The 18,074-nt window shown below is 45.7% G+C and overlaps 1 protein-coding gene across 2 annotated transcripts; it reads left to right on the forward strand.

Moving 5' to 3' along the window:
• Nucleotides 1-933: 933 nt before the first annotated feature.
• On the forward strand, nt 934-17,512 carry LOC115178366 (zinc finger protein 501). 2 transcript variants are annotated; one of them, XM_029739523.1, is made up of 10 exons: nt 934-1,034; nt 1,490-1,647; nt 3,218-3,274; nt 8,315-8,374; nt 9,993-10,238; nt 11,160-11,246; nt 11,675-11,758; nt 16,156-16,292; nt 16,448-16,681; nt 16,873-17,512. In XM_029739523.1, exons 2-10 carry the CDS (start codon nt 1,527-1,529, stop codon nt 17,308-17,310), a joined length of 1,464 nt encoding a protein of 487 aa, XP_029595383.1. In that variant the 5' UTR covers nt 934-1,034; nt 1,490-1,526; the 3' UTR covers nt 17,311-17,512. The 2 variants fall into 2 exon arrangements, with proteins under 2 accessions (XP_029595383.1, XP_029595382.1); XM_029739522.1 differs by having other exon boundaries at nt 943-1,034; nt 1,450-1,647.
• Nucleotides 17,513-18,074: the final 562 nt, after the last annotated feature.

The raw sequence follows: 18,074 nt of genomic DNA on the forward strand, positions 1-18,074 counted from the left end.
CAATCTGTCCTTAATGGTCACATGGACTCTTACATCTCTATCTGGCACAGCCAGAAGAGGTCTGGTCACACCTCGGCGCCTAGTTCCTCTCTACCCGACACAGCCAGAAGAGGACTGGCCACCCATCAGAGCCTGCTTCCTCTTTAGGTTTCTTCCTAGGTTTCTGCCTTTCTAGGGAGCTTTTCCTAGTCCCTTTGCTTCTGCCTCTGCATTGCTTGCTCTTTGGGGCTTTAGGCTGGGTATCTGCAGAGCACTTTGTGACACCTGCTGATGTAAAAAGGGATTTATAACATACATATGATTTGATATGACACGATGTGAACATGTCAGTATATGTTATGACAATAAATGCTAACTGTGTGATGTGTTGTTTGTTTGGGGTTCTCTAAGGGGCGGTTTCCCACACGCAGATTAAGCCTAGTCCTAAAAAGCATTCTCAATGGAGAATTTATAGTGAAAGTGATTTTTAGTCCAGCACTAGGCTTGATCTGTGTCTGGGAAACCGCCCCAGAGACTTAACATGTGGAGTGTATAAATGCTAAAATAAAATGAATTCACCTTGGTGGCAATTTTGGGGATTATTTCGGTTGTCCAAGATGAGGCCTATCCAGCAGTACAATTATCCTTAAAAATAAAGACATTTAAAAATGTGGAGCTTACCAAGTAGTTTAGACACATTCATTTTCTAGAAGTGTGTTAGATTTAAATTAAGTCATGGAGAAGTCCCGCCTATTTGCACCTGTAAATCGCTCTGGATAAGAGCATCTGCTAAATATATCTCCTATTTACACCAATACCAGTACGCCGAATAGTATACTGCTCTACCGACTGGTAGGCCGTCATTGTAAATAATAATTTGTTCTTAACTGACTTGCCTAGTAAAATAATAATAAAACAATCCAGAGTGAGAGAAGCGCAAAGACTGCGCATACTTGATGCTCGTGAACAAACATTTTTCCTCATACAGACGGAAGTTTACAGTTGGATTCCCCGACCCTCCTCCATGTCAAATAATTGAAGAAAACCTATCCCAGGTAATCTTTATAACGTTGAAATGTGAACCCAACATGCTATATCAGTGTTTAAGCTACTACCCGACGTATCGGCAACGGTAGCGCATGCTAGCCGCTGTGTAGAACGACTACCAGCCAGGGAAGCGTCAAGTCGAGATAGCTAGGTTGCGTCTATAGCTCTTTTCACGTCATCCACCTAGTCAGTAACCACAGCCGATGTAGAAGCTACAAAATGTTAAGGCTATTCCCGTCTCAGTAACTAGCTAACCTTAACTAGATCAGTGATCGTTGTTTTTGCTCCAATGTTCTGCAAGCAGTGAACTAGCAAGCGTAGACTCATATCTGATACAATAACGACGTTAGATAGCTAGACGTCCGTATGTTTTCTGAATAGATTGATCGATCACATATCTCCAATGTCCTCTTCATATTTAAGACTGTGGCACCATGTCTGATCCGGAATCCCCGTATTCTAGTGATCCAGTCCCGAGAAGCTCCCTGCGAGGTCTAGAGATGGCGTCAGGGAAGCTGGAGGACTGCAGTCAAACACTGGAACTCAGTGTGGCTGTCAAAGATGATGATGGTAATGACGAGGAGGAGGCTGATGAAGAGGATAGCGATGCTGTAGACTATGGTAAGTTCAGGTGTTGAGTCAAGTCAATATTGGGCTACAATAAACTCTGTGCTGTGTAGCCTATTCATAGCCTGACTGCCAGTCTGTTTCCCTTATCTTGCCAACTCCTTATGGAGTGTGATTTGACAAGAGCGCAGAAACAGACTGGCAGTCAGGCTAGCTTATTCATAGTGCTGATGGTCTTTCATCATCACTACTGTCTGTTACAGTCAGGCTAGCCTGGGCAATTCCATTCCTTGGGGCCTGATTAATGTCACAGTTTTGCCCCAGCCCCAGCTAACACACCTGACTCCAATAATCACCTAATCAGATCTTCAGTTAAAAAATGCAATTAGTTTAAATCAGGTGTGTTAGCTAAGGATGGGGGGGGAAAGTGTGACACCAATCAGGCCCCAGAGGACTGGAATTTCTCTGGCCTGGGCTAGCATATTCATCACTACTGTCTGTTTTCAGTCAGGCTAGCCTATTCATCACTACTGTCTGTTTTCAGTCAGGCTAGCCTATTCATCACCACTGTCTGTTTTCAGTCAGGCTAGCCTATTCATCACTACTGTCTGTTTTCAGTCAGGCTAGCCTATTCATCACTACTGTCTGTTTTCAGTCAGGCTAGCCTATTCATCACTACTGTCTGTTTTCAGTCAGGCTAGCCTATTCATCACTACTGTCTGTTTTCAGTCAGGCTAGTCTATTCATCACTACTGTCTGTTTTCAGTCAGGCTAGCCTATTCATCACTACTGTCTGTTTTCAGTCAGGCTAGCCTATTCATCACCACTGTCTGTTTTCAGTCAGGCTAGCCTATTCATCACTACTGTCTGTTTTCAGTCAGGCTAGCCTATTCATCACCACTGTCTGTTTTCAGTCAGGCTAGCCTATTCATCACTTCTGTCTGTTTTCAGTCAGGCTAGCCTATTCATCACTACTGTCTGTTTTCAGTCAGGCTAGCCTATTCATCACTACTGTCTGTTTTCAGTCAGGCTAGCCTATTCATCACTACTGTCTGTTTTCAGTCAGGCTAGCCTATTCATCACTTCTGTCTGTTTTCAGTCAGGCTAGTCTATTCATCACTACTGTCTGTTTTCAGTCAGGCTAGCCTATTCATCACTTCTGTCTGTTTTCAGTCAGGCTAGTCTATTCATCACTACTGTCTGTTTTCAGTCAGGCTAGCCTATTCATCACCACTGTCTGTTTTCAGTCAGGCTAGCCTATTCATCACTACTGTCTGTTTTCAGTCAGGCTAGTCTATTCATCACTACTGTCTGTTTTCAGTCAGGCTAGTCTATTCATCACTACTGTCTGTTTTCAGACAGGCTAGCCTATTCATCACTACTGTCTGTTTTCAGTCAGGCTAGCCTATTCATCACTACTGTCTGTTTTCAGTCAGGCTAGCCTATTCATCACTACTGTCTGTTTTCAGTCAGGCTAGCCTATTCATCACTACTGTCTGTTTTCAGTCAGGCTAGCCTATTCATCACTACTGTCTGTTTTCAGTCAGGCTAGCCTATTCATAGTGCTGGTCTTTCATCAGTACTACTGTCTGTTTTCAGTACTGTATCGTGTGTTCTCCACCAGGGCATAACGTTGTGAAAGTGGACATGGATGAGGAGGAAGGAGAAGCAGTGAAGTCGGGTGAGTAGTACAGTAGCTAGCTAGAATGGGTGGGGAGAGAGTCCTCTGGGTAGTAGCAGGACAGTAGCTAGCTAGAATGGGTGGGGAGAGAGTCCTCTGGGTAGTAGCAGGACAGTAGCTAGCTAGAATGGGTGGGGAGAGAGTCCTCTGGGTAGTAGCAGGACAGTAGCTAGCTAGAATGGGTGGGAGAGAGTCCTCTGGGTAGTAGCAGGACAGTAGCTAGCTAGAATGGGTGGGAGAGAGTCCTCTGGGTAGTAGCAGGACAGTAGCTAGCTAGAATGGGTGGGGAGAGAGTCCTCTGGGTAGTAGCAGGACAGTAGCTAGCTAGAATGGGTGGGGAGAGAGTCCTCTAGGTAGTAGCAGGACAGTAGCTAGCTAGAATGGGTGGGGAGAGAGTCCTCTGGGTAGTAGCAGGACAGTAGCTAGCTAGAATGGGTGGGGAGAGAGTCCTCTAGGTAGTAGCAGGACAGTAGCTAGCTAGAATGGGTGGGGAGAGAGTCCTCTGGGTAGTAGCAGGACAGTAGCTAGCTAGAATGGGTGGGGAGAGAGTCCTCTGGGTAGTAGCAGGACAGTAGCTAGCTGGAATGGGTGGGAGAGAGTCCTCTGGGTAGTAGCAGGACAGTAGCTAGCTAGAATGGGTGGGGAGAGAGTCCTCTAGGTAGTAGCAGGACAGTAGCTAGCTAGAATGGGTGGGGAGAGAGTCCTCTGGGTAGTAGCAGGACAGTAGCTAGCTAGAATGGGTGGGAGAGAGTCCTCTGGGTAGTAGCAGGACAGTAGCTAGCTAGAATGGGGTGGGGAGAGAGTCCTCTAGGTAGTAGCAGGACAGTAGCTAGCTAGAATGGGTGGGGAGAGAGTCCTCTGGGTAGTAGCAGGACAGTAGCTAGCTAGAATGGGTGGGGAGAGAGTCCTCTGGGTAGTAGCAGGACAGTAGCTAGCTAGAATGGGTGGGGAGAGAGTCCTCTGGGTAGTAGCAGGACAGTAGCTAGCTAGAATGGGTGGGGAGAGAGTCCTCTGGGTAGTAGCAGGACAGTAGCTAGCTAGAATGGGTGGGGAGAGAGTCCTCTGGGTAGTAGCAGGACAGTAGCTAGCTAGAATGGGTGGGAGAGAGTCCTCTGGGTAGTAGCAGGACAGTAGCTAGCTAGAATGGGTGGGAGAGAGAGTCCTCTGGGTAGTAGCAGGACAATAGCTAGCTAGAATGGGTGGGGAGAGAGTCCTCTGGGTAGTAGCAGGACAGTAGCTAGCTAGAATGGGTGGGAGAGAGAGTCCTCTGGGTAGTAGCAGGACAGTAGCTAGCTAGAATGGGGTGGGAGAGAGTCCTCTGGGTAGTAGCAGGACAGTAGCTAGCTAGAATGGGTGGGGAGAGAGTCCTCTGGGTAGTAGCAGGACAGTAGCTAGCTGGAATGGGTGGGGAGAGAGTCCTCTGGGTAGTAGCAGGACAGTAGCTAGCTAGAATGGGTGGGGAGAGAGTCCTCTGGGTAGTAGCAGGACAGTAGCTAGCTAGAATGGGTGGGAGAGAGAGTCCTCTGGGTAGTAGCAGGACAGTAGCTAGCTAGAATGGGGGGGGAGAGAGTCCTCTGGGTAGTAGCAGGACAGTAGCTAGCTAGAATGGGTGGGGAGAGAGTCCTCTGGGTAGTAGCAGGACAGTAGCTAGCTGGAATGGGTGGGGAGAGAGTCCTCTGGGTAGTAGCAGGACAGTAGCTAGCTAGAATGGGTGGGAGAGAGAGTCCTCTGGGTAGTAGCAGGACAGTAGCTAGCTAGAATGGGTGGGAGAGAGAGTCCTCTAGGTAGTAGCAGGACAGTAGCTAGCTAGAATGGGGTGGGAGAGAGTCCTCTGGGTAGTAGCAGGACAGTAGCTAGCTAGAATGGGTGGGAGAGAGAGTCCTCTGGGTAGTAGCAGGACAGTAGCTAGCTAGAATGGGTGGGAGAGAGAGTCCTCTAGGTAGTAGCAGGACAGTAGCTAGCTAGAATGGGGTGGGAGAGAGTCCTCTGGGTAGTAGCAGGACAGTAGCTAGCTAGAATGGGTGGGAGAGAGAGTCCTCTGGGTAGTAGCAGGACAGTAGCTAGCTAGAATGGGTGGGAGAGAGTCCTCTGGGTAGTAGCAGGACAGTAGCTAGCTAGAATGGGTGGGAGAGAGTCCTCTGGGTAGTAGCAGGACAGTAGCTAGCTAGAATGGGGTGGGAGAGAGTCCTCTGGGTAGTAGCAGGACAGTAGCTAGCTAGAATGGGTGGGAGAGAGAGTCCTCTGGGTAGTAGCAGGACAGTAGCTAGCTAGAATGGGTGGGGAGAGAGTCCTCTGGGTAGTAGCAGGACAGTAGCTAGCTAGAATGGGGTGGGAGAGAGTCCTCTGGGTAGTAGCAGGACAGTAGCTAGCTAGAATGGGGTGGGAGAGAGTCCTCTGGGTAGTAGCAGGACAGTAGCTAGCTGGAATGGGTGGGGAGAGAGTCCTCTGGGTAGTAGCAGGACAGTAGCTAGCTAGAATGGGTGGGGAGAGAGTCCTCTGGGTAGTAGCAGGACAGTAGCTAGCTAGAATGGGGTGGGAGAGAGTCCTCTGGGTAGTAGCAGGACAGTAGCTAGCTAGAATGGGGTGGGAGAGAGTCCTCTGGGTAGTAGCAGGACAGTAGCTAGCTAGAATGGGGTGGGAGAGAGTCCTCTGGGTAGTAGCAGGACAGTAGCTAGCTAGAATGGGTGGGGAGAGAGTCCTCTGGGTAGTAGCAGGACAGTAGCTAGCTAGAATGGGGTGGGAGAGAGTCCTCTGGGTAGTAGCAGGACAGTAGCTAGCTAGAATGGGTGGGGAGAGAGTCCTCTGGGTAGTAGCAGGACAGTAGCTAGCTAGAATGGGTGGGGAGAGAGTCCTCTGGGTAGTAGCAGGACAGTAGCTAGCTGGAATGGGTGGGAGAGAGTCCTCTGGGTAGTAGCAGGACAGTAGCTAGCTAGAATGGGTGGGGAGAGAGTCCTCTGGGTAGTAGCAGGACAGTAGCTAGCTAGAATGGGGTGGGGAGAGAGTCCTCTAGGTAGTAGCAGGACAGTAGCTAGCTAGAATGGGTGGGGAGAGAGTCCTCTGGGTAGTAGCAGGACAGTAGCTAGCTAGAATGGGTGGGGAGAGAGTCCTCTGGGTAGTAGCAGGACAGTAGCTAGCTAGAATGGGTGGGGAGAGAGTCCTCTGGGTAGTAGCAGGACAGTAGCTAGCTAGAATGGGTGGGAGAGAGTCCTCTGGGTAGTAGCAGGACAGTAGCTAGCTAGAATGGGTGGGAGAGAGAGTCCTCTGGGTAGTAGCAGGACAGTAGCTAGCTAGAATGGGTGGGGAGAGAGTCCTCTGGGTAGTAGCAGGACAGTAGCTAGCTAGAATGGGTGGGAGAGAGAGTCCTCTGGGTAGTAGCAGGACAGTAGCTAGCTAGAATGGGGTGGGAGAGAGTCCTCTGGGTAGTAGCAGGACAGTAGCTAGCTAGAATGGGTGGGGAGAGAGTCCTCTGGGTAGTAGCAGGACAGTAGCTAGCTGGAATGGGTGGGGAGAGAGTCCTCTGGGTAGTAGCAGGACAGTAGCTAGCTAGAATGGGTGGGGAGAGAGTCCTCTGGGTAGTAGCAGGACAGTAGCTAGCTAGAATGGGTGGGAGAGAGAGTCCTCTGGGTAGTAGCAGGACAGTAGCTAGCTAGAATGGGGTGGGAGAGAGTCCTCTGGGTAGTAGCAGGACAGTAGCTAGCTAGAATGGGTGGGGAGAGAGTCCTCTGGGTAGTAGCAGGACAGTAGCTAGCTGGAATGGGTGGGGAGAGAGTCCTCTGGGTAGTAGCAGGACAGTAGCTAGCTAGAATGGGTGGGAGAGAGAGTCCTCTGGGTAGTAGCAGGACAGTAGCTAGCTAGAATGGGTGGGAGAGAGAGTCCTCTAGGTAGTAGCAGGACAGTAGCTAGCTAGAATGGGGTGGGAGAGAGTCCTCTGGGTAGTAGCAGGACAGTAGCTAGCTAGAATGGGTGGGAGAGAGAGTCCTCTGGGTAGTAGCAGGACAGTAGCTAGCTAGAATGGGTGGGAGAGAGAGTCCTCTAGGTAGTAGCAGGACAGTAGCTAGCTAGAATGGGGTGGGAGAGAGTCCTCTGGGTAGTAGCAGGACAGTAGCTAGCTAGAATGGGTGGGAGAGAGAGTCCTCTGGGTAGTAGCAGGACAGTAGCTAGCTAGAATGGGTGGGAGAGAGTCCTCTGGGTAGTAGCAGGACAGTAGCTAGCTAGAATGGGTGGGAGAGAGTCCTCTGGGTAGTAGCAGGACAGTAGCTAGCTAGAATGGGGTGGGAGAGAGTCCTCTGGGTAGTAGCAGGACAGTAGCTAGCTGGAATGGGTGGGGAGAGAGTCCTCTGGGTAGTAGCAGGACAGTAGCTAGCTAGAATGGGTGGGGAGAGAGTCCTCTGGGTAGTAGCAGGACAGTAGCTAGCTAGAATGGGGTGGGAGAGAGTCCTCTGGGTAGTAGCAGGACAGTAGCTAGCTAGAATGGGGTGGGAGAGAGTCCTCTGGGTAGTAGCAGGACAGTAGCTAGCTAGAATGGGGTGGGAGAGAGTCCTCTGGGTAGTAGCAGGACAGTAGCTAGCTAGAATGGGTGGGGAGAGAGTCCTCTGGGTAGTAGCAGGACAGTAGCTAGCTAGAATGGGGTGGGAGAGAGTCCTCTGGGTAGTAGCAGGACAGTAGCTAGCTAGAATGGGTGGGGAGAGAGTCCTCTGGGTAGTAGCAGGACAGTAGCTAGCTAGAATGGTTGGGGAGAGAGTCCTCTGGGTAGTAGCAGGACAGTAGCTAGCTAGAATGGGGTGGGAGAGAGTCCTCTGGGTAGTAGCAGGACAGTAGCTAGCTGGAATGGGTGGGGAGAGAGTCCTCGGGGCGCCTAACCTTCTGCACTCATTATTGTACACTCCTGGTTACCCATGTCTATATCAAACACTGATTGACAGAAATAATAAACATCAGCAGACACTCAGGCCCCCGGTGGCCTGGTTGCCTGTGCTGGACTGTTGTAGAGGTTCTGATGGATATTATCTGTTTTATTCATGTGAATCTGTGTTTTAACAGGGCTTTCTATTAAAAGAGATGCAGAGGAGGAGGGAGGTGGCGGGGATGAGACCAACTCAGGTAATCACAGACCACAATAACCATTCATGGGGCTGATAAAAGCTTTGGTTGTATCCACTTTGATAGTTTATAGTGTTACGTAAGAGAACATTGATCTTAAAACCTCTTACATCTAGATGTTCCGCTAGCGGAACACCTGCTCCAATATCCAATGATGGGCGTGGCGCGAAATACAAATTCCTCTAAAATCCGAAAACTTCAATTTTTCAAACATATGACTATTTTACAGCATTTTAAAGACAAGACTCTCGTTAATCTAACCACACTGTCCGATTTCAAAAAGGCTTTACAGCGAAAGCAAAACATTAGATTATGTCAGCAGAGTACCCAGCCAGAAATAATCAGACTACCCATTTTTCAAGCTAGCATATAATGTCACAAAAAACAAAACCACAGCTAAATGCAGCACTAACCTTTGATGATCTTCATCAGATGACAACCCTAGGACATTATGTTATACAATGCATGCATGTTTTGTTCAATCAAGTTCATATTTATATCAAAAAACAGCTTTTTTACATTAGCATGTGACGTTCAGAACTAGCATACCCCCCGCAAACCTCCGGTGAATTTACTAAATTTCTCACGATAAACGTTCACAAAAAACATAACAATTATTTTAAGAATATTATTTTAAGAATTATAGATACAGAACTCCTCTATGCACTCGATATGTCCGATTTTAAAATAGCTTTTCGGTGAAAGCACATTTTACAATATTCTCAGTAGATAGCCCGGCATCACAGGGCTAGCTATTTAGACACCCACCAAGTGTAGCCTTCACCAAAATCAGATTTACTATTAGAAAAGTTTGATTACTTTTCCTGTTCTTCGTCAGAATGCACTCCCAGGACTTCTACTTCAATAACAAATGTTGGTTTGGTCCAAAATAATCCATCGTTATATCCAAACAGCGGTGTTTTGTTTGTGCATTCTAAACACTATCCGAATGGTAAATAAGGGTCGCGCGCATGGCGCATTTCGTGACAAAAGATTTCTAAATATTTCATTACCGTACTTCGAAGCATGTCAACCGCTGTTTAAAATCAATTTTTATGCCATTTTTCTCGTAAAAAAGCGATAATATTCCGACCGGGAATCTGTGTTTTGGTAAATAGAGGGAAAAACAGAAAGGCGGGGGCGGCCAGTGCACGAGCCTAAGCCCTTTGTCCTCTGATAGACCACTTAGCAAAAGCGCTCGTGTGTTTCAGCCAGGGCTTTGAATTACGTCATTCAACTTTTTCCCGGGCTCTGAGAGCCCATTGGAGCCGTAGGAAGTGTCACGTAACAGCAGAGATCCTTTGTAATGGATAGAGATGACAAAGAAGGGCAAGAAATGGTCAGACAGGGTACTTCCTGTACAGAATCTTCTCACGTTTTGGCCTGCCAAATGAGTTCTGTTATACACAGACACCATTCAAACAGTTTTAGAAACTTTGGAGTGTTTTCTATCCAAAGCTAATAATTATATGCATATTCTAGTTTCTGGGCAGGACTAATAATCAGATTAAAATCGGGTATGTTTTTTATCTAGCTGTGAAAATACTGCCCCCTAGCCATAAGAGGTTAAGAGATACACCCGGTCTCCTACAGTATTTAACCTGTAGTGTTGTCACAGAAACAGGAGGGGGCGCCAACTCGGACACAGACAGTTTCGATGGGGAGAATGAACAGAGTTCGAACGCTCAGAGTGCAGTGGAGAAGCCACACCCCTGCTCCCAATGTGGCAAGACCTTCATCACCGTGGGGAGCCTGAAGAGGCACACACAGACCCATAGCGGAGAGAAACCCCATCAGTGCTCCGTCTGCGGGAAATGTTTCTCACGCTCAGACGACATGAAGAGACACCTCACCATCCACACAGGTTATTGTGAACAATTATTATTATTATTTTTCAGTATTTGGCATAGACTATTACAAGATAGAATATAGCTGCAAGCAGCCATGGTGGTGCTCAAGCCTTATTGCACCACAGCGCCAATTTCAGGACAACTTGGATGAGCTAGTTCTGTACACCTGACCATGCCTGCCATAACATCACAACACAACATCCACCAGACCATGCCTGCCATAACATCACAACTCAACATCCACCAGACCATGCCTGCCAATTATCACAACTCAACATCCACCAGACCATGCCTGCCAATTATCACAACTCAACATCCACCAGACCATGCCTGCCAATTATCACAACTCAACATCCACCAGACCATGCCTGCCAATTATCACAACTCAACATCCACCAGACCATGCCTGCCAATTATCACAACTCAACATCCACCAGACCATGCCTGCCAATTATCACAACTCAACATCTACCAGACCATGCCTGCCATAACATAACATCACAACTCAACATCCACCAGACCATGCCTGCCATAACATCACAACTCAACATCCACCAGACCATGCCTGCCATAACATCACAGCTCAACATCCACTAGATCATGCAGTATGCTTTTGATGGATTTGGGACCATTTTTAGTGACGCCAACTACTTCTATAAGTAGAGGTGCTGTGAAGTGTAGAGGTCTTCTCATGTCAATGCTAAATAAATCTGTATCCACACAGGAGAGAGGGTCAGTCACATTTGAACCGTTTTATGTATTATTATTATAGTAAGAGATGTGTGGTACATGCTTACCTATCTATTGGGGGGCTGAATCAAAAATATGTTTAGCAATGGGAAATACCACTTAAATGTATGATTTTAGATGACAAAATGTTGGAATCGATATGGATGCTCTTGATCGACTTATCAGTACCTGTAACTCATCCCTAGGAGAGAGGGTGAGCCACGTCTGTCACCAGTGTGGGAAGACTTTCACCAGTCTGGGAGGGCTGAAGAAACACCAGATGACCCACACAGGTGTGGTGCTCCTTCTTCCAGGTGTATAGAGGATGATGTCATGGGATGTTGTTGATGATGAGGGGGCGGCAGGTAGCCTAGTGGTTAGAGCGTTTGGGCCAGTAACCGAAATGGTTGCTGGATCGAATCCCTGAGCTGACGCGGTAAAAATCTGTCATTCTGCCTCTGAACAAGGCAGTTAACCCCCTGTTCCCCGGTAGGCCACCATTGTAAATAAGAATCTGTTCTTAACTGACTTGCCTGGTTAAATAAAGGTGAAATACATTATGTTAATGATAGTATGATGTAATGCATTATAACGTATATTGATATTATAATTGCCTTCAAAAGTTATCAGTGTCTCAACTCTCTTTGATTGGGCCTCAATGTGGTTTTTAAATCTGTTATTTGTGACATTGAAACGTTCTGTCTGTCCGTCTATCTATCAGGAGAGAAGCCGTTCCAGTGTTCAGAGTGTGGGAAAGGTTTCACTGCGCAGGGTAACCTCAAGATCCACCAGCGTATCCACACAGGTCAATTATATAATATATTTAATATAATATATGCCATTTTACCTCTCAGGTTTATCTCTAAGACACTGAACGTTTTGTACCGGCTTTTAACTGAAAATGTATTTATGTTCATCTTGTATATGTTTTGCATTGGTATCATTGGTATGTGTTCTGTGTAGAGGTCTCATTCTCAGCCCGAACCCGACGGTTTCAGGCTTGCCGTTTTGTGTTAAGGGGGGAGAACCCAATGGAAGTCTGCCCACCTTTTCAGCCCACTACGTTTCTCTCTCAGCCGCAGCAGCTGCCAGGATTCCATTATTGGCTGGGCCAGAGAAATTTGTGGTCATGATGAAACGTAATTTTTTTCGGGATGATTTGAAATGTTTCAAATCGCGATAGGAATAGGCTTGAGTGCACTCGGGAGAATGATGATCCGCGAGACCGCGACAGGCAGAGCATCTGGGTATCAGGAGAAGCCAATATTCCAGTGGTATTTGTTAACGCCGATACATCCTACCCAAATACACCCTGTGACTGCCCTGCTAAAGAGCCTCGCTGGACCTTGTAAACTTTCCAAAGTAGACCCATAACTGATCCAATTGTTTACTAATCAAACATGCGTTCAAAACACGGGGCTTTTATTCAAATAGATGTTTGGCAGAAAAATCATGTTATTTATTGTTTAATTATTCAAGGCTCCCTTTTGTTATTTCATTTTAATATAAAATGCTTGATTGCTGTGCAATGACATGAATGAATGGTTGATTATATTGAAGTTACGTTAAGACAGATAAAACAGGACGTACTCTCACAGCTCCATAGTGGATAGATTATACATATAAACCAATTTAGTCAAAATGGGTGAGAAATTAACCAATTTAATCCATCTACCCATAATGACCAAGTGAAAACATATTTTTCCAAATGTATTGAAAATGAAATACAGAAATATCTCATTTACATAAGTATTCACACCCCTGAGTCAATACATGTTAGAATCACCTTTGGCAGCCATTACAGCTGTGAGTCTTTCTGGGTAAGTCTCTAAGAGCATTGCACACCTGGATTGTACAATATTTGCACATTATTCTTTTTTAAATTCTTCAAGCTCTATCAAGTTTGTTGTTGATCATTTCTAGACAGCCATTTTCAAGTTTTCAAGCAGATTTAAGTCAAAACTTTAACTGTGTTTTAGGTTATTGTCCTGCTGAAAGGTGAATTTATCTCCCAGTGTCTGTTGGAAAGCAGACTGAACCAGTTTTCTTCTGGGATTTTGCCTGTGCTTAGCTCTATTCCTTTTCTTTTTATCCTAAAAAAAACTCCCCAGTCCTTGCCAATAACAAGCATACTCATAACATGATACAGCCACCACAATACTTGAAAATATGGAGAGTGGTACTCAGTGATGTGTTGTGTTGGATTTGCCCCAAATATAATGCTTTGTATTCAGGACATAAAGTTAATTTCAGTTTTACTTTAGTGCCTTATTGCAAACAGGATGCATGTTTTAGAATATATTTATTCATTACAGGCTTCCTTCTTTTCACTCTGTCATTTCTCAGTTTTCTCCTTTCACAGCCATTAAACTCTGGAATTGTTTTTAAAGTCACTATTGGCCTCGTGTGGAAATCCCTGAGTGGTTTCCTTCCTCTCTGGCAACTGAGTTAGGAAGGACGCCTGTATCTTTGTAGTGACTGGGTGTATTGATACACCATCCAAAGTGTAATTCATAACTTCACCATGCTCAAAGGGATATTCAATGTCTGCTTTTTTACATTTTTACCCATCTACCAACAGGTGCCCTTCTTTGCGAGGCATTGGAAAACCTCCCTGGTCTTTGTGGTTGAATTTGTGTTTTAAATTCACTGCTCAACTGAAGGACCTTACAGATAATTGTATTTGTGGGATACAGAGATGAGGTAGTTGTTTAAAAATTATTTTAAACACTATTATTGCACACACATTGAGTCCATGTGACTTGTTAAGCACATTAACTTGTTTTACTCCTAAACGTATTTAGGCTTGCCATAACAAAGGGTTTGAATACTTATTTACTCAAGACATTTCAGCTTTTCATTTTGTATTCATTTGTAATGTCTAAAAACATAATTCCACTTTGACATTATGGGTTATTGTGTGTAGACCAGTGACACAAAATCTCAATTGAATCTATTTTCAATTCAAGCTGTAACAACATTTTTGAAAAAGTCAAGGGGTGTGAATACTTTCTGAAGGCAGTGTACAGACAGCGATTCGGTTGAATAAAATCTCATTGACTGATTATCAGACAAGGCACAGGTGTTTTGGTTTGGAGGAGGACCGGCTGCTACGCCAGAGAAGAGCAGAATCCACTTGTTAAGCTACACGCTGGCAAAATGTTCTGATCATTTAATATATGAGCAAACTAGATTCAAGATGATCATGAGCACTCACTTAGCTAACATTTCCCCGGCCTGATTGTTATCAAATATCCAAACGGAGATTCAGTGAATAAAGAAGTCGGTGCTGAAATGATCATCTAGGTGACCACACATGACTATTGCTTTAAATTAGTATAACGGTTGGATATGACATTGGGAGTTTCAGTATAAGCAAGTACAGTTGAAGTCGGAAGTTTACATACACCTTAGCCAAATACATTTAAACTCAGTTTTTCACAATTCCTGACATTTAATCCTAGTAAAAAATCCCTGTCTTAGGTCAGTTAGGATCACCACTTTATTTTAAGAATGTGAAATGTCAGAATAATAGTAGAGAGAATGATTTATTTCAGCTTTTATTTCTTTCATCACATTGCCAGTGGGTCAGAAGTTTACATACACTCAATTAGTATTTGGTAGCATTGCCTTTAAATTGTTTAACTTGGGTCAAATGTTTTGGGTAGCCTTCCACAGGCTTCCCACAATAAGTTGGGTGAATTTTGGCCTATTCCTCCTGACAGAGCTGGTGTAACTGAGTCAGGTTTGTAGGCCTCCTTGCTCGCACACGCTTTTTCAGTTCTGCCCACAAATTTTCTATAGGATTGAGGTTAAGGCTTTGTGATGGCCACTTTGTTGTCCTTAAGCCAATTTGCCACAACTTTGGAAGTATGCTTGGGGTCATTGTCCATTTGGAAGACCCATTTGTGACCAAGCTTTAACTTCCTGACTGATGTCTTGAGATGTTGCTTCAATATATCCACATAATTTTCTTCCTCATGATGACATCTATTTTGTGAAGTGCACCAGTCCCTCCTGCAGCAAAACACCCCCACAACATGATGCTGCCACCCCCGTGCTTCAGGGTTGGGATGGTGTTCTTCGGCTTGCAAGCTCCCCCTTTTTCCTCCAAACATAACAATGGTCATTATGGCCAAACAGTTCTATTTTTGTTTCATCAGAGCAGAGGACATTTCTCCAAAAAGTATGATCTTTGTCCCCATGTACAGTTGCAAACCGTAGTCTGGATTTTTTTTCTGGCGGTTTTGGAACAGTGGCTTCTTCCTTGCTGAGCGGCCTTTCAGGTTATGTCGATATAGGACTCGTTTTCCTGTGGATATAGATACTTTTGTACCTGTTTCCTCCAGCATCTTCACAAGGTCCTTTTGCTGCTGTTCTGGGATTAATTAGCACTTTTCGCACCAAAGTATGTTCATCTCTAGGAGACAGAACGCGTCTCCTTCCTGAGCGGTATGACGGCTGCGTGGTCCCATGGTGTTTATACTTGCGTACTATTGTTTGTACAGATGAACGTGGTACCCTCAGGCGTTTGGAAATTGCTCCCAAGGATGAACCAGACTTGTGGAGATCTACCATTTTTTTCTGAGGTCTTGGCTGATTTCTTTTGATTTTCCCATGATGTCAAGCAAAGAGGCACTGAGTTTGAAGGTAGGCCTTGAAATACATCCACAGGTACAACTCCAATTGACTAAAATGATGTCAATTAGCCTATCAGAAGCTTCTAAAGCCATGGACATTTTCTGGAATTTTCCAAGCTGTTTAAAGGCACAGTCAACTTAGTGTATGTAAACTTCTGACCCACTGGAATTGTGATACAGTGAAATAATCTGTCTGTAAACAATTGTTGTAAAATGTACTTGTCATGCACAAAGTAGATGTCATAACCGACTTGCCAAAACTATAGTTTGTTAACAAGAAATTTGTGGAGTGGTTGAAAAACAAGTTTTAATGACTCCAACCTAAGTGTATGTAAACTTCCGACTTCAACTGTATTTGATACATGCCTTCAATTGCATTAGCTTATTTTATTGCAATATTTTTTTAACATTAAGTTGATTATAACTAAGCGCAGAGAGAAAAACTCCCCTATCTGTTTCCTCGTCTCCTCACTCCGTTGCTGCCTGCTTCCACCTCGTTGTTCTGAACACCAGTTTAAATCAATATAAACTTTATCAAAAAATAAAGTTATTCTATTCACAGGGGAGAAACCGTACCAGTGCTCCCAGTGTCAGAAAAGCTTCTCCCGGCTGGCCCACTATAAAGACCACCAGCAGACTCACCGGGAGGAGAAACCGTACCACTGCAATGACTGTGGGAAAAGCTTCTCCTACTTCAAGGTTCGTTGTTGTTTTACTGTCTTAATTTATCTATTTACTCCTCGTCTGCTGTTTTGTTTTATCTTTCTCACGTTTTATTGATTTATGTATGGGAAGCACTTTGCACTGCATTTTGTTGTAAGTAATGATCTAAATGAAGTTTGATTTGATACAAGTCGCTCAAGTGCCACCAGATGATCCATAAAGGGGAGAACCTACACCACTGCTCCGTATGCGGTAAAGGGTTCGCCATTCGCGGCAACCTGAAGACCCATCTGCAGACACACACGAAGGAGAAACCACACCAATGCTCCGAGTGCGGGAAACAGTTCTCCCGAGCCCACGACCTGAAGAAACACAAGCTGCTCCACACAGGGCAGAAGACCTACCACATTTGCCAGTGTGGCAAGGTGCGTGTCAATTAAAGTTACATTATGTAGCTTTGCATACGAACCAACAGATTTCAGATAGAAATGCGAGTTATAGATTTGCCATTCTCTTTGAAAACAAGTCTTATAAGCGGTAGATCCGTTATGTGCAATATTTCTATGCTTCCCCTTTTTGTTTTTGTGTCTTTTTGTTTATCTGTCTCCAATGTAAGAGCTTCACGGAGCTGGGGAACCTGCGGACCCACCAGAGAACCCACACCGGAGAGAAACCATTCTGCTGTTCCTTCTGCGGCCGAACCTTCTTGCGCGCTGGAGACCTGAAGAGCCACCAGCGGACACACACCGGAGAGAAACCATTCATCTGCGCCATATGTGGGACCAGTTTCGCCCAATCTGGCAACCTGAAAGTGCATCAGATCACACACACTAAAGAGAGGCCGTACCCTTGTACTGTTTGTGATAAGGGGTTCACCACACCGGGGAGTCTGAAGCTACACATGAGGACACATACAGGGGAGCGGCCGTTCCTGTGTAGCGCGTGTGGGAAAGGGTTCACGGCGTCAGGGCAGCTGAAGAGGCACCAAGAGTGTCACATGAGAGACACTGTCCAATCATCTCCTGGTGAAGACACGGGGGTGGCTTCAAAATAAATGTCCTCTCTAAGACGACTACAAAATAAGAGCACTGGAAATGTGCCATTGTGTGTCTGAACTGTGATCATGATGGGAGGTTTTACTGCTTCATGATGTCCCTAATGGGACACCATTCCCTATGGGCTCTGGTCAAATGGGACACCATTCCCTATGGGCTCTGGTCAAATGGGACACCATTCCCTATGGGCTCTGGTCAAATGGGACACCATTCACTATGGGCTCTGGTCAAATGGGACACCATTCACTATGGGCTCTGGTCAAATGGGACACCATTCACTATGGGCTCTGGTCAAATGGGACACCATTCACTATGGGCTCTGGTCAAATGGGACACCATTCACTATGGGCTCTGGTCAAATGGGACACCATTCACTATGGGCTCTGGTCAAATGGGACACCATTCACTATGGGCTCTGGTCAAATGGGACACCATTCACTATGGGCTCTGGTCAAATGGGACACCATTCACTATGGGCTCTGGTTAAATGGGACACCATTCCCTATGGGCTCTGGTCAAATGGGACACCATTCCCTATGGGCTCTGGTCAAATGGGACACCATTCCCTATGGGCTCTGGTCAAATGGGACACCATTCACTATGGGCTCTGGTCAAATGGGACACCATTCACTATGGGCTCTGGTCAAATGGGACACCATTCACTATGGGCTCTGGTCAAATGGGACACCATTCACTATGGGCTCTGGTCAAATGGGACACCATTCACTATGGGCTCTGGTCAAATGGGACACCATTCACTATG

This window comes from Salmo trutta, chromosome 38 (genome assembly GCF_901001165.1).
Source record: "Salmo trutta chromosome 38, fSalTru1.1, whole genome shotgun sequence".
In the NCBI taxonomy this organism is placed as follows: Eukaryota; Metazoa; Chordata; class Actinopteri; order Salmoniformes; family Salmonidae; genus Salmo; species Salmo trutta.

Bases quoted from the DNA above. Each gene is read 5' to 3' on its own strand.
- LOC115178366 (XM_029739522.1), top strand. From the start codon at position 1,461: ATGTCTGATCCGGAATCCCCGTATTCTAGTGATCCAGTCCCGAGAAGC. The intron at 1,648-3,217 runs GTAAGTTCAGGT...GTTCTCCACCAG, and splicing joins TAGCGATGCTGTAGACTATG to GGCATAACGTTGTGAAAGTG. The intron at 10,239-11,159 runs GTTATTGTGAAC...ACTCATCCCTAG, and splicing joins ACACCTCACCATCCACACAG to GAGAGAGGGTGAGCCACGTC.